Source organism: Oncorhynchus mykiss, chromosome 23 (genome assembly GCF_057628025.1).
Source record: "Oncorhynchus mykiss isolate SJ-2025 chromosome 23, ASM5762802v1, whole genome shotgun sequence".
Lineage (NCBI taxonomy): Eukaryota > Metazoa > Chordata > Actinopteri > Salmoniformes > Salmonidae > Oncorhynchus > Oncorhynchus mykiss.
This window is the reverse complement of record NC_143044.1, coordinates 47,423,204-47,437,822: the sequence shown is the minus strand read 5'-3', so window position 1 is coordinate 47,437,822 and position 14,619 is coordinate 47,423,204. Positions and strand designations below refer to the sequence as shown.

Here is a 14,619-nt window from a genome sequence, read left to right as displayed (position 1 = left end):
CTATAGGCACTCTATTGGTAGAACGACCCGGATTACCATCCTACACTATAGGCAATCTATTGGTGGAACGACCCGGTTACCATCCTACACTATAGACACTCTATTGGTGGATCGAACATGTTACCATCCTACACTATAGGCACTCTATTGGTGGAACGACCCGGTTACCATCCTACACTATAGACACTCTATTGGTGGAACGACCCGGTTACCATCCTACACTATAGGCACTCTATTGGTGGAACGACCCGGTTACCATCCTACACTATAGGCCGTCTATTGGTGGAACAACCCGGTTACCATCCTACACTATAGGCACTCTATTGGTGGAACGACCCGGTTACCATCCTACACTATAGGCACTCTATTGGTGGAATGACCCGGTTACCATCCTACACTATAGGCACTCTATTGGTGGAACGACCCGGTTACCATCCTATACCCCCTACAGTCAGTAACTATAGCCAGAGGAACATTTTTGAAAGGGCTGTATTTGAATTACCATGTATTGAGTCCTGTTGTGTTCTTCAACTATGGTGTTATATTGCCACTTAGTGGCAATCATAACTAAATCCCAACCAGCGAAAATACTGTCTATGGAGTGGTTCAAAAGTGGTCATTCCAGTCAATGCCTGTGTGTTTGTGGTGGTTTTTAACCCTATGTTAGTTGGCAAGAAGCAGACAAGTGAGTCTAGAAGGGGTCTGAGCATGCCAGTGTGTGTCTGTCATTCTGCCCACCTGCCAATCCAACTGTGAGTGTATTGTGTTTTTGTGCGTATGTACAGTGCATTCATAAAGTATTAAGACCCTTTTTCCACATTTTGTTACATTACAGCCTTATTCTAAAATGGGTTACATTGTTTTTCCCCCTCATCAATCTACACACAATACCCCATAATGACAAAGAAAAAACACGTTTTTAGGCATTTTTGCAAATGTATTAAAAATTAAAAACTGAAATATCACATTTACATATATCCAGTACTTTGTTGAAGCACCTTTGGCAGTGATTACAGCCTCGAGTCTTCTTGGGTATGACACTACAAGCTTGACACGCCTGTATTTGGGGAGTTTCTCCCATTCTTCTCTGCAGATCCTCTCAAGCTCTGTCAGGTTGGATGGGGAGGGTCGCTGCACGGCTATTTTCTGGTCGCTACAGAGATGCTAGATCAGCTTAAAGTCCTGGCTCTGGCTGGGCCACTCAGGGACATTCAGAGACTTGTCCCGAAGCCACTCCTGCGTTGTATTGGCTGTGTGCTTAGGGTCGTTGTTCTGTTGGAAGGTGAACCATCATCCCAGTCTGGAGCAGGTTTTAATCAAGGATCTATCTGTACTTTACTCCATTAATCTTTCCCTTGATCCTAGTCACCTAGTCTCCCAGTCCCTGCTGCTGAAACACATCCGCACAGCATGATGCTGCCACCACCATGCTTCACAATAAGGATGGTATTGGCCAGGTGATGAGCGGTGCCTGATTTCCTCCAGACGTGACACTTGGTATTCAGGGCAAAGAGTTCAATCTTGGTTTCATCAGACCAGAGAATCTTGTTTCTCATGGTCTGAGAGTCCTTTAGGTGTATTTTGGCAAACTTCAAGTGGGATGTCATGTGCCTTTTAACTTAATTGTGTATAGATTGATGAGGAACATTTTTTATTTAATACATTTTAGAATAAGGCTGCAACGTAACAACATGTGGAAGAAGTTGAGGGTGTGAAGACTTTCCGTGTGCACTGTATAATGTGTGTGTGTGTGTGTGTGTGTGTGTGTCTGTGTCTGTGTGTGTGTGTCTGTGTCAGGTAGGGGTGTTTCCTACCTTAGTCTGGAAGCAACAGAAGAGCTGGGTCAGGTAGGGGTGTTTCCTAGCCAGGGCCAATATGCGTTTCTCTGTCAGGGTACAGTCCACATCATCATCCTGCAGGATCACGTCTTTCTTCAACACCTTCACAGCATACACCTCATCTGTCCCTTTCAGCTCAGCCAGCATCACCTACAGGGAAGAACCGCAGAGGTTAACATACCCATGCACACGGAAGCACATAAACACAGGCACATACATACAGACACACACACTACTACTGTAACAACACTCAAGCCACTGACAAATTTTCTGCACTTGATTAAATTGAGAAGACAGACAGACAGACAGACAGACAGACAGACAGACAGACAGACAGACAGACAGACAGACAGACAGACAGACAGACAGACAGACAGACAGACAGACAGACAGACAGACAGACAGACAGACAGACAGACAGACAGACAGACAGACAGACAGACAGACAGACAGACAGACAGACAGACAGACAGACAGACAGACAGAGAGTCAGAGAGTCAGAGAGTCAGATAGTACTGTACCTTTCCGAAGCTGCCTTTGCCCAGGACCTTGATGAAGAGGAAGTTCTGCAGCGTCATCCTCTTGGTCTGGACTGTCTTGAGCTCTCCATTCTCCCGGGCCTCGCCCCCCTCTGAGCCCACCGCCACCTTGGAAGAAGAGGATGAGGCCGACTTGTGTTCCTGTCCACGTTGGTCAAACGACAGCGCCTTGCGTATGTTCTCCAACTCTTTCAGGTCTGGGAGAGAAACCAGAGAGGTATAGGAGTGATAAAAGTGTGTTCCTCTGTGTATGGGCAGGGGTGGAAGTGAACAACAAATCACTCCCTGGAACTCTCCAATGCAGAATCCATGAATTCAATGTGAAAATGATTTTACTCCCTGAACCTGGGTATCGGTGTGATGTCTGAAGTAAGTGGTCAGCATGTCCATTGTCCTAAATGTGTGTGTGTACCTTGGTCACATGGGGAGGTGGGGGCTGATTTGGATCGGTCCTCCTCTGCCTGGGGGGTACATGGTAACGGCTGCTGGGGTTCTTGGGTTATCTATGGAGAGCAACATCATCATCACCATCATTATCATCATCTCACCATCATGATCACCCTCCAATCCTTCTCCTTCTCTAACAAATTTCTACCACAGGGGCATGAAACAACCAGACCCCTGAGTTCGACACCCCTGCCCTACCACATCTAGATGTTGGACTAATGGCACTTCAACACTTAACATAAAATCAGAATAATTCTAACAAGTATAATTATATCCAGAATAATTATATCCATACTCAATCTAACCAGTATAATTATATCCATAATCATTCTATCCTGTATAATTCTATCCAGAATCATTCTATCCAGAATAATTATATCCATATGATTATATCCAGTACAATTCAATTCAGTATAATTCTATCCATAATCATTCTATCCAGTATAAATCTATCTAGTATAATTCTATCCAGTATAATTAATTATATCCAGTATAATTCTATCCAGTATAATTATATCCTGTATAATTCTATCCAGTATAATTAATTATATCCTGTATAATTATATCCAGTATAATTCTATCCAGTATAATTCTATCCATAATCATTATATCCTGTATAATTATATCCAGTATAATTCTATCCATAATCATTCTATCCAGAATAATTATATCCAGAATAATTTTATCCTTTATAATTCTATCCAGTATAATTATATCCATTCTAATTCTATCCACATTCATTCTATCCAGTATAATTCTATCCAGTCTAATTATATCCAGTATATTTCTATTCAGTATAGTTCTATTCAGTATAATTCTATCCATAATCATTCTATCCAGTATAATTACATCCATAATCTGTATATCCAGTATATTTATATCCAGTATAGTTCTATTCAGTATAATTAATAATTATAATTATATCCATTCTAATTCTATCCACATTCATTCTATCCAGTATAATTCTATCCAGTCTAATGTGATCCAGTATAGTTATATCCAGTCTAATTCTATGAAGTATAATTCTATCCATAATCATTCTATCCTGTATAATTCTATCTAGTATAATTATATCTAGTATAATTATGTCCAGTATAATTCTATCCATAATCATTCTATCCTGTATAATTCTATCCAGTATAATTATATCCAGTATATTTCTATTCAGTATAGTTCTATTCAGTATAATTCTATCCATAATCATTCTATCCAGTATAATTACATCCATAATCTGTATATCCAGTATATTTATATCCAGTATAGTTCTATTCAGTATAATTCTATCCAAAATCATTCTATCCAGTCTAATTCTACACAGTATAATTACATACATAATCATTATATGCAGTATAATTCTATACATAATCATTCTATCCAGTATATTTCTATCCAGTATATTTCTATCCATAATCATTCTATCCAGTATAATTCTATCCAGTATAATGATATCCATAAACATTCTATCCACTATAAATCTATCCAGTATAATTCTATCCAGTCTAATTCTATCCAGTATAATTCTATCCAGTATAATTCTATCCAGTATAATTCTATCCAGTATAATTCTATCCAGTATAATTCTATCCAGTATAATTCTATACATAATCATTCTATCCAGTGTAATTCTATCCAGAATTTTAAAAACACATTCTATCCAGTATAATTCTATCCCCTATAATACTATCCACTATAATTCTATCCATAATTCTATCCAGTATAATTCTATCCACTATAATTATATCCACTATAATTCTATCCAGTATAATTCTATCCAGTATAATTCTATCCATAATCATTCTATCCAGTATAATTCTATCCAGTATAATTCTATCCAGTATATTTCTATCCAGTATAATAATATCCATTATAATTCTATCAAAAATCATTCTATACAGTATAATTCTATCCAGAATCAATCTATCCAGTATAATCCTATCCAGTATAATTATCTCCTGTATAATTCTATCCAGAATAATTCTATCCAGTATAATTCTATCCAGTAAAATTATATCCATAATCATTCTATCCAGTATAATTATATATGTAATCATTCTATCCAGTATAATTATATCCAGTAAAATTATATCCATAATCATTCTATCCAGCATAATTCTATCTGTAATCATTCTATCCAGTATAATTATATCCAGTATAATTATATCTGTAATCATTCTATCCAGTATAATTATATCAAGTATAATTCTATCAATCATCATTCTATCCAGTATAATTATATCCAGTCTAATTCTATCAAGTATAATTATATCCAGTATAATTATATCCAGTCTAATTATATCAAGTCTAATTCTATCCAGTATAATTATATCCATAATCATTCTATCCTGAATAATTCTATCCATAATCATTATATCCAGTATGATTCTATGCATAATCATTATATCTAGTATAATTCTATCCAGAATAATTCTATCCAGTATAATTCTATCCATAATCATTCTATCCAGTCTAATTCTACACAGTATAATTACAAACATAATCATTCTATCCTGTATAATTCTATCCATAATCATTATATCCAGTCTAATTCTACCCAGTATAATTATATCCAGTATAATTCTATCCAGTATAAATCTATCCATAATCATTATATCCAGTCTAATTATTCCCAGTATAATTATATCTATAATCATTCTATCTAATATAATTATATCCAGTATAATTATATCCATAATGATTCTATCCTGTATAATTCTATCCATAATCATTATATCCAGTCTAATTCTACCCAGTATAATTATATCCAGTATAATTCTATCCAGTATAAATCTATCCATAATCATTATATCCAGTCTAATTATTCCCAGTATAATTATATCTATAATCATTCTATCTAATATAATTATATCCAGTATAATTATATCCATAATGATTCTATCCATAATCATTATATCCAGATTAATTATATCCAGCATAATTCTATCCAGATTAATTACATCCATAATCATTATATCCTGTATAATTCTATCCAGTATAATTCCATCCAGTATAATTCTATCCATAATCATTATATCCAATATAATTCTATCCATAATCATTATGTCCAATATAATTCTATCCATAATTCTATCCATAATGATTCTATCCATAATCATTATATCCAGTATAATTCTATCCATAATTCTATCCATAATGATTCTATCCATAATCATTATATCCAGAATAATTATATCCAGTATCATTCTATCAAGTATAATTCTATCCAATATAATTCTATCCAGTATAATTCTATCCACAATCATTATATCCAGTATAATTATATCCAGTCTAATTCTATCCATAATCATTTTATACTGTGTAATTTTATCCAGTATAATTCTATCCAGTATAATTCTATCCATAATCACTATATCCAGTATAATTCTATCCATAATCATCATATCCAGTATAATTCTATCCATAATCATTATATCCAGTATAATTCTATCCATAATCATTCTATACTGTGTAATTTTATCCAGTATAATTCTATCCATAATCAATATATCCAGAATAATTATTTCCAGTATAATTATATCCAGTACAATTCTATCCAGTATAATTCTATCCAGTATAATTCTATCCATAATCATTCTATCCAGTATAATTCTATCCATAATCATTTATCAGGTCGAATTATATCCAGTATATTTCTATACATAATAATTCTGTGCTGTACAATTCTATCCAGTATCATTCTATCCAGTATAATTCTATCCAGTATAATTCTATCCAGTATAATTCTATCCATAATCATTATATACAGTATAAATCTATCCAGTATAATTCAATACATAATCATTCTGTGCTGTATAATTCTATCCAGTATCATTCTATCCATAATCATTCTATCCAGGATAATTTTATCCATAATCATTCTATACAGCGTAATTCTATCTAGAATAAATCTACTCAGTATAATTCTATCCATAATCATTGTGTGCTGTATAATTCTATCCAAAATCTATTCTATCCATAATCATTCTATCCAGTATAATTCTATCCAGTATAATTCTATACATAATCAATATATCCAGTATAATTCTATCCAGTATAATTCTATCCATAATCAATATATCCAGTATAATTTATCCGTAATCATTATATCCAGGATAATTCTATCCATAATCATTCTGTGCTGTATAATTCTATCCAGTATAATTCTATCCATAATCATTCTATCCAGTCCAATTCTATCCAGTATAATTTTAGCCAGTATAATTCTATCCAGTATAATTCTATCCATAATCATTATATCCAGTCCAATTCTATCCAGTATAATTCTATCCATAATCATTAAATCCTGTACAATTCTATCCAGTATAATTCTATCCAGTATAATTCTATCCATAATCATTTATCCAGTCGAATTCTATCCAGTATAATTCTATACATAATCATTCTGTGCTGTATAATTCTATCCAGTATCATTCTATCCATAATCATTCTATCCAGGATAATTTTATCCAGCATAATTCTATCCACAACCATTTTATCCAGTATAATTACATCAAGTATAATTCAGTCCATAATCTTTCAATCTATTATCAATCTATCCAGTATAATTCTATCCATAATCATTATATCCAGTATAATTCTATCCATAATCATTCTATCCAGCATAATTATATCTAGAATAAATCTACTCAGTATAATTCTATCCATAATCATTCTATCCAGCATAATTCTATCTAGAATAAATCTACTCAGTATAATTCTATCCAGTATAATTATATCCATAATCATTCTATCCAGTCTAAGTATATCCAGTATAATTCTATACATAATCAATATATCCAGTATAATTATATCCAGTATAATTATATCCATAATCATTCTATCCAGTCTAAGTATATCCAGTATAATTCTATACATAATCAATATATCCAGTATAATTATATCCAGTATAATTATATCCATAATCATTCAATCTATTATCAATCTATCCAGTATAATTATATCCATAATCATTATATCCAGTATAATTCTATTCATAACCATTTTATCCAGCATAATTCTATCTAGAATAAATCTACTCAGTTTAATTCTATCCATAATCATTCTTTGCTGTATAATTCTATCCAGTATAATTCTATCCATAATCATTCTATCCAGTCTAATTATATCCAGTATAATTCTAAACATAATCAATATATCCAGAATCATTATATCCAGTATAATTCTCTCCATAATCATTCTATCCAGCATAATTATATCTAGAATAAATCTACTCAGTATAATTCTATCCATAATCATTCTGTGCTGTATAATTCTATCCAGTATAATTCTATCCATAATCATTCTATCCAGTCTAATTATATCCAGTATAATTTTATCCAGTATAATTTTATCCAGTATAATTCTATCCAGTATAATTCTATCCATAATCATTCTATCCAGTATAATTCTATCCATAATCATTTATCCAGTCGAATTATATCCAGTATAATTCTATACATAATCATTCTGAGCTGTATAATTCTATCCAGTATCATTCTATCCATAATCATTCTATCCAGGATAATTTTATCCAGCATAATTCTATCCATAACCATTTTATCCAGTATAATTCTATCAAGTATAATTCAATCCATAATCATTCAATCTATTATCAATCTATCCAGTATAATTCTATCCATAATCATTATATCCAGTATAATTCTATCCATAATCATTATATCCAGTATAATTCTATCCAGTATAAGTATATCCATAATCATTCTATCCAGTATAATTCTATCCATTATCATTTATCCAGTCGAATTCTATCCAGTATAATTCTATACATAAACATTCTGTGCTGTATAATTTTATCCAGTATAATTCCATCCAGTATAATTCTATCCACACTCATTATATCCAGTCTAATTATTCCCAGTATAATTCTATCTATAATCATTCTATCCAATATAATTATATCCATTATAATTCTATCCATAATGATTCTATCCATAATCATTCTATACAGAATAATTATATCCAGTATATTTCAATCTATAATTATTCTATCCAGTATAATTCTACCGAGAATAAATCTATTCAGTTTAATTCTATCCAGTATAATTCTATCCATTATCATTTATCCAGTCGAATTCTATCCAGTAAAATTCTATACATAATCATTCTGTAATGTATAATTCTATCCAGTATAATTCTATCCATAATCATTCTATCCAGGATAATTTTATCCAGCATAATTCTATCCATAATCCATATATCCAGTATAATTCTATCCATAATCATTTTATCCAGCATAATTCTATCTAGAATACATCTACTCAGTATAATTCTACCCATAATCATTCTGTGCTGTATAATTCTATCCAGTATAATTATATACATAATCATTCTATCCAGTCTAATTATATCCAGTATAATTTTATCCAGTATAATTCTATCCAGTATAATTATATCCATAATCACTAAATCCTGTACAATTCTATCCAGTATAATTCTATCCAGTATAATTCTATCCATAATCATTTATCCAGTCGAATTCTATCCAGTATAATTCAATACATAATCATTGTGTCCTGTATAATTCTATCCATTATCATTCTATCCATAATCATTCTATCCAGGATAATTTTATCCAGTATAATTCTATCCATAATCATTCTATCCAGTATAATTACATCAAGTATAATTCAATCCATAATCATTCAATCTATTATCAATCTATCCAGTATAAATATATCCACAATCATTACATCCAGTATAATTCTATCCATTATCATTTATATAGTCGAATTCTATCCAGTATAATTCTATACATAATCATTCTGTGCTGTATAATTATATCCAGTATAATTCTATCCATAATCATTCTATCCAGGATCATTTTATCCAGCATAATTCTATCCATAATCATTCTATCCAGTATAATTCTATCAAGTATAATTCAATCCATAATCATTCAATCTATTATCATTCTATCCAGTATAATTCTATCCACAATCATTCTATTCATTCTAATTATATCCAGTATAAGTATATCCATAATAATTCTATCCAGTATAATTCTATCCATTATCATTCTATCAAGTATAATTCTATCCAGTATAATTCTATCCACAATCATTATATCCAGTATAATTATATCCAGTATAATTCTATCCATAATCATTCTATACTGTGTAATTTTATCCAGTATAATTCTATCCAGTATAATTCTATCCATAATCAATATATCCAGTATAATTCTATCCATAATCAATATATCCAGTATAATTCTATCCATAATCATTCTATCCAGTATAATTCTATCCAGTATAATTCTATCCATAATCATTATATCCAGTATAATTCTATCCAGTATAATTCTATCCAGTATAATTCTATCCAGTATAATTCTATCCATAATCAATATATCCAGTATAATTATATCCAGTATAATTCTATCCATAATCATTCTATCCAGTATAATTCTATCCAGTATAATTCTATACATAATCAATATATCCAGTATAATTCTATCCAGTATAATTCTATCCATAATCAATATATCCAGTATAATTCTATCCATAATCATTATATCCAGTATAATTCTATCCATAATCATTCTATCCAGCATAACTCTATCCAGAATAAATCTACTCAGTATAATTCTATCCATAATCATTCTATCCAGTCTAATTCTATCCAGTATAATTCTATCCATAATCATTCTATACAGTATAATTCTATCCATAATCATTATATCCAGTATAATTCTATCCATAATCATTCTATCCAGCATAATTCTATCTAGAATGCATCTACTCAGTATAATTCTATCCATAATAATTCTGTGCTGTATAATTCTATCCAGTATAATTCTATCCATAATCATTCTATCCAGTCTAATTATATCCAGTATAATTTTATTAAAGTATAATTCTATCCAGTATAATTCTATCCATAATCATTCTATCCAGTCTAATTCTATCCAGTATAATTCTATCCATAATCATTTAATCCTGTACAATTCTATCCAGTATAATTCTATCCAGTATAATTATATCCATAATCATTTATCCAGTCAAATTCTATCCAGTATAATTCTATACATAATCATTCTGTGCTTTATAATTCTATCCAGCATCATTCTATCCATAATCATTCTATCCAGGATAATTTTATCCAGCATAATTCTATCCATAACCATTTTATCCAGTATAATTACATCAAGTATAATTCAATCCATAATCTTTCAATCTATTATCAATCTATCCAGTATAATTATATCCATAATCATTACATCCAGTATAATTCTATCCAGTATCATTCTATTCATTCTAATTATATCCAGTATAAGTATATCCATAATCATTCTATCCAGTATAATTCTATCCATTATCATTCTATCAAGTATAATTCTATCCAGTATAATTCTATCCACAATCATTCTATCCAGTACAATTATATCCAGTATAATTCTATCCATAATCATTCTATACTGTGTAATTTTATCCAGTATAATTCTATCCAGTATAATTCTATCCATAATCACTATATCCAGTATAATTCTATCCATAATCAATATATCCAGTATAATTCTATCCATAATCAATATATCCAGTATAATTATATCCAGTATAATTCTATCCACAATCATTCTATCCAGTATAATCATATCCAGTATAATTCTATCCATAATTATTCTATACTGTGTCATTTTATCCAATATAATTCTATCCAGTATAATTCTATCCACAATCATTTTATCCAGTATAATTATATCCAGTATAATTCTATCCATAATCATTCTATCCAGTATAATTCTATCCAGTATAATTATATACATAATCAATATATCCAGTATAATTATATCCAGTATAATTGTATCCATAATCAAAATATCCAGTATAATTATATCCATAATCATTATATCCAGTATAATTCTATCCAGTATAATTCTATCCACAATCATTATATCCAGTATAATTCTATCCAGTATAATTCTATCCACAATCATTCTATCCAGTATAATTATATCCAGTATAATTCTATCCATAATCATTCTATCCAGTATAATTCTATCCAGTATAATTCTATACATAATCAATCTATCCAGTATAATTATATCCATAATCATTACATCCAGTATAATTCTATCCAGTATCATTCTATTCATTCTAATTATATCCAGTATAAGTATATCCATAATCATTCTATCCAGTATAATTCTATCCATTATCATTCTATCAAGTATAATTCTATCCAGTATAATTCTATCCACAATCATTCTATCCGGTATAATTATATCCAGTATAATTCTATCCATAATCATTCTATACTGTGTAATTTTATCCAGTATAATTCTATCCAGTATAATTCTATCCATAATCAATATTTCCAGTATAATTATATCCAGTATAATTCTATCCACAATCATTCTATCCAGTATAATTATATCCAGTATAATTCTATCCATAATTATTCTATATGGTGTAATTTTATCCAGTATAATTCTATCCATAATCATTCTATCCAGTATAATTCTATCCAGTATAATTCTATCCAGTATAATTCTATCCATAATCAATATATCCAGTATAATTCTATCCATAATCAATATATCCAGTATAATTCTATCCATAATCAATATATCCAGTATAATTCTATCCATAATCATTATATCCAGTATAATTCTATCCAGTATAATTCTATCCAGTATAATTCTATCCACAATCATTCTATCCGGTATAATTATATCCAGTATAATTCTATCCATAATCATTCTATACTGTGTAATTTTATCCAGTATAATTCTATCCAGTATAATTCTATCCATAATCAATATTTCTAGTATAATTATATCCAGTATAATTCTATCCACAATCATTCTATCCAGTATAATTATATCCAGTATAATTCTATCCATAATTATTCTATATGGTGTAATTTTATCCAGTATAATTCTATCCATAATCATTCTATCCAGTATAATTCTATCCAGTATAATTCTATCCAGTATAATTCTATCCATAATCAATATATCCAGTATAATTCTATCCATAATCAATATATCCAGTATAATTCTATCCATAATCAATATATCCAGTATAATTCTATCCATAATCATTATATCAAGTATAATTCTATCCAGTATAATTCTATCCACAATCATTCTATCCAGTATAATTCTATCCAGTATAATTCTATCCATAATCATTCTATCCAGTATAATTCTATCCAGTATAATTCTATACATAATCAATATATCCAGTATAATTCTATCCAGTATAATTCTATCCATAATCAAAAATATCCAGTATAATTATATCCATAATCACTATATCCAGTATAATTCTATCCAGTATAATTCTATCCACAATCATTATATCCAGTATAATTCTATCCAGTATAATTCTATCCACAATCATTCTATCCAGTATAAATATATACAGTATAATTCTATCCATAATCATTCTATCCAGTATAATTCTATCCAGTATAATTCTATACATAATCAATATATCCAGTATAATTCTATCCAGTATAATTCTATCCATAATCAATATATCCAGTATAATTCTATCCATAATCATTATATCCAGTATAATTCTATCCATAATCATTCTATCCAGCATAACTCTATCCAGAAAAAAATCTACTCAGTATAATTCTATCCATAATCATTCTATCCAGTTTAATTCTATCCAGTATAATTCTATCCATAATCATTCTATACAGTATAATTCTATCCATAATCATTATATCCAGTATAATTATATCCATAATCATTCTATCCAGCATAATTCTATCTAGAATGCATCTACTCAGTATAATTCTATCCATAATCATTCTATCCAGTATAATTCTATCCATTATCATTCTATCAAGTATAATTCTATCCAGTATAATTCTATCCACAAACATTATATCCAGTATAATTCTATCCAGTATAATTCTATCCACAATCCTTCTATCCAGTATAATTATATCCAGTATAATTCTATCCATAATCATTCTATCCAGTATAATTCTATACATAATCAATCTATCCAGTATAATTATATCCATAATCATTACATCCAGTATAATTCTATCCAGTATCATTCTATTCATTCTAATTATATCCATTATAAGTATATCTATAATCATTCTATCCAGTATAATTCTATCCAATATCATTCTATCAAGTATAATTCTATCCAGTATAATTCTATCCACAATCATTCTATCCAGTATAATTATATCCAGTATAATTCTATCCATAATCATTCTATACTGTGTAATTTTATCCAGTATAATTCTATCCAGTATAATTCTATCCATAATCAATATATCCAGTATAATTATATCCATAATCATTCTATACTGTGTAATTTTATCCAGTATAATTCTATCCAGTATAATTCTATCCATAATCAATATATCCAGTATAATTCTATCCAGTATAATTCTATCCATAATCAATATATCCAGTATAATTCTATCCATAATCAATATATCCAGTATAATTCTATCCAGTATAATTCTATCCATAATCAATATATCCAGTATAATTCTATCCATAATCATTATATCCAGTATAATTCTATCCAGTATAATTCTATCCACAATCATTCTATCCAGTATAATTATATCCAGTATAATTCTATCCAGTATAATTCTATCCAGTATAATTCTATACATAATCAATATATCCAGTATAATTCTATCCAGTATAATTCTATCCATAATCAAAATATCCAGTATAATTATATCCATAATCATTATATCCAGTATAATTCTATCCAGTATAATTCTATCCACAATCATTATATCCAGTATAATTCAATCCAGTATAATTCTATCCACAATCATTCTAT

The 14,619-nt window shown here is 29.6% G+C and overlaps 1 protein-coding gene across 2 annotated transcripts in view; it reads right to left on the bottom strand.

The window, feature by feature from the left end:
• LOC110503000 (protein kinase C epsilon type) overlaps window positions 1-14,619 on the bottom strand; it is a 276,309-nt gene that overhangs the window by 87,237 nt on the left and 174,453 nt on the right. For both annotated transcript variants that reach the window (XM_036960862.2, XM_090217548.1), the window contains 3 exons: window positions 2,790-2,880; window positions 2,360-2,574; window positions 1,815-1,988 (listed from right to left, as the gene is read on the bottom strand). In XM_036960862.2, the coding sequence (XP_036816757.1) occupies window positions 1,815-1,988; window positions 2,360-2,574; window positions 2,790-2,880 (480 nt within the window). The remainder of the gene's footprint in view (window positions 1-1,814; window positions 1,989-2,359; window positions 2,575-2,789; window positions 2,881-14,619) is intronic.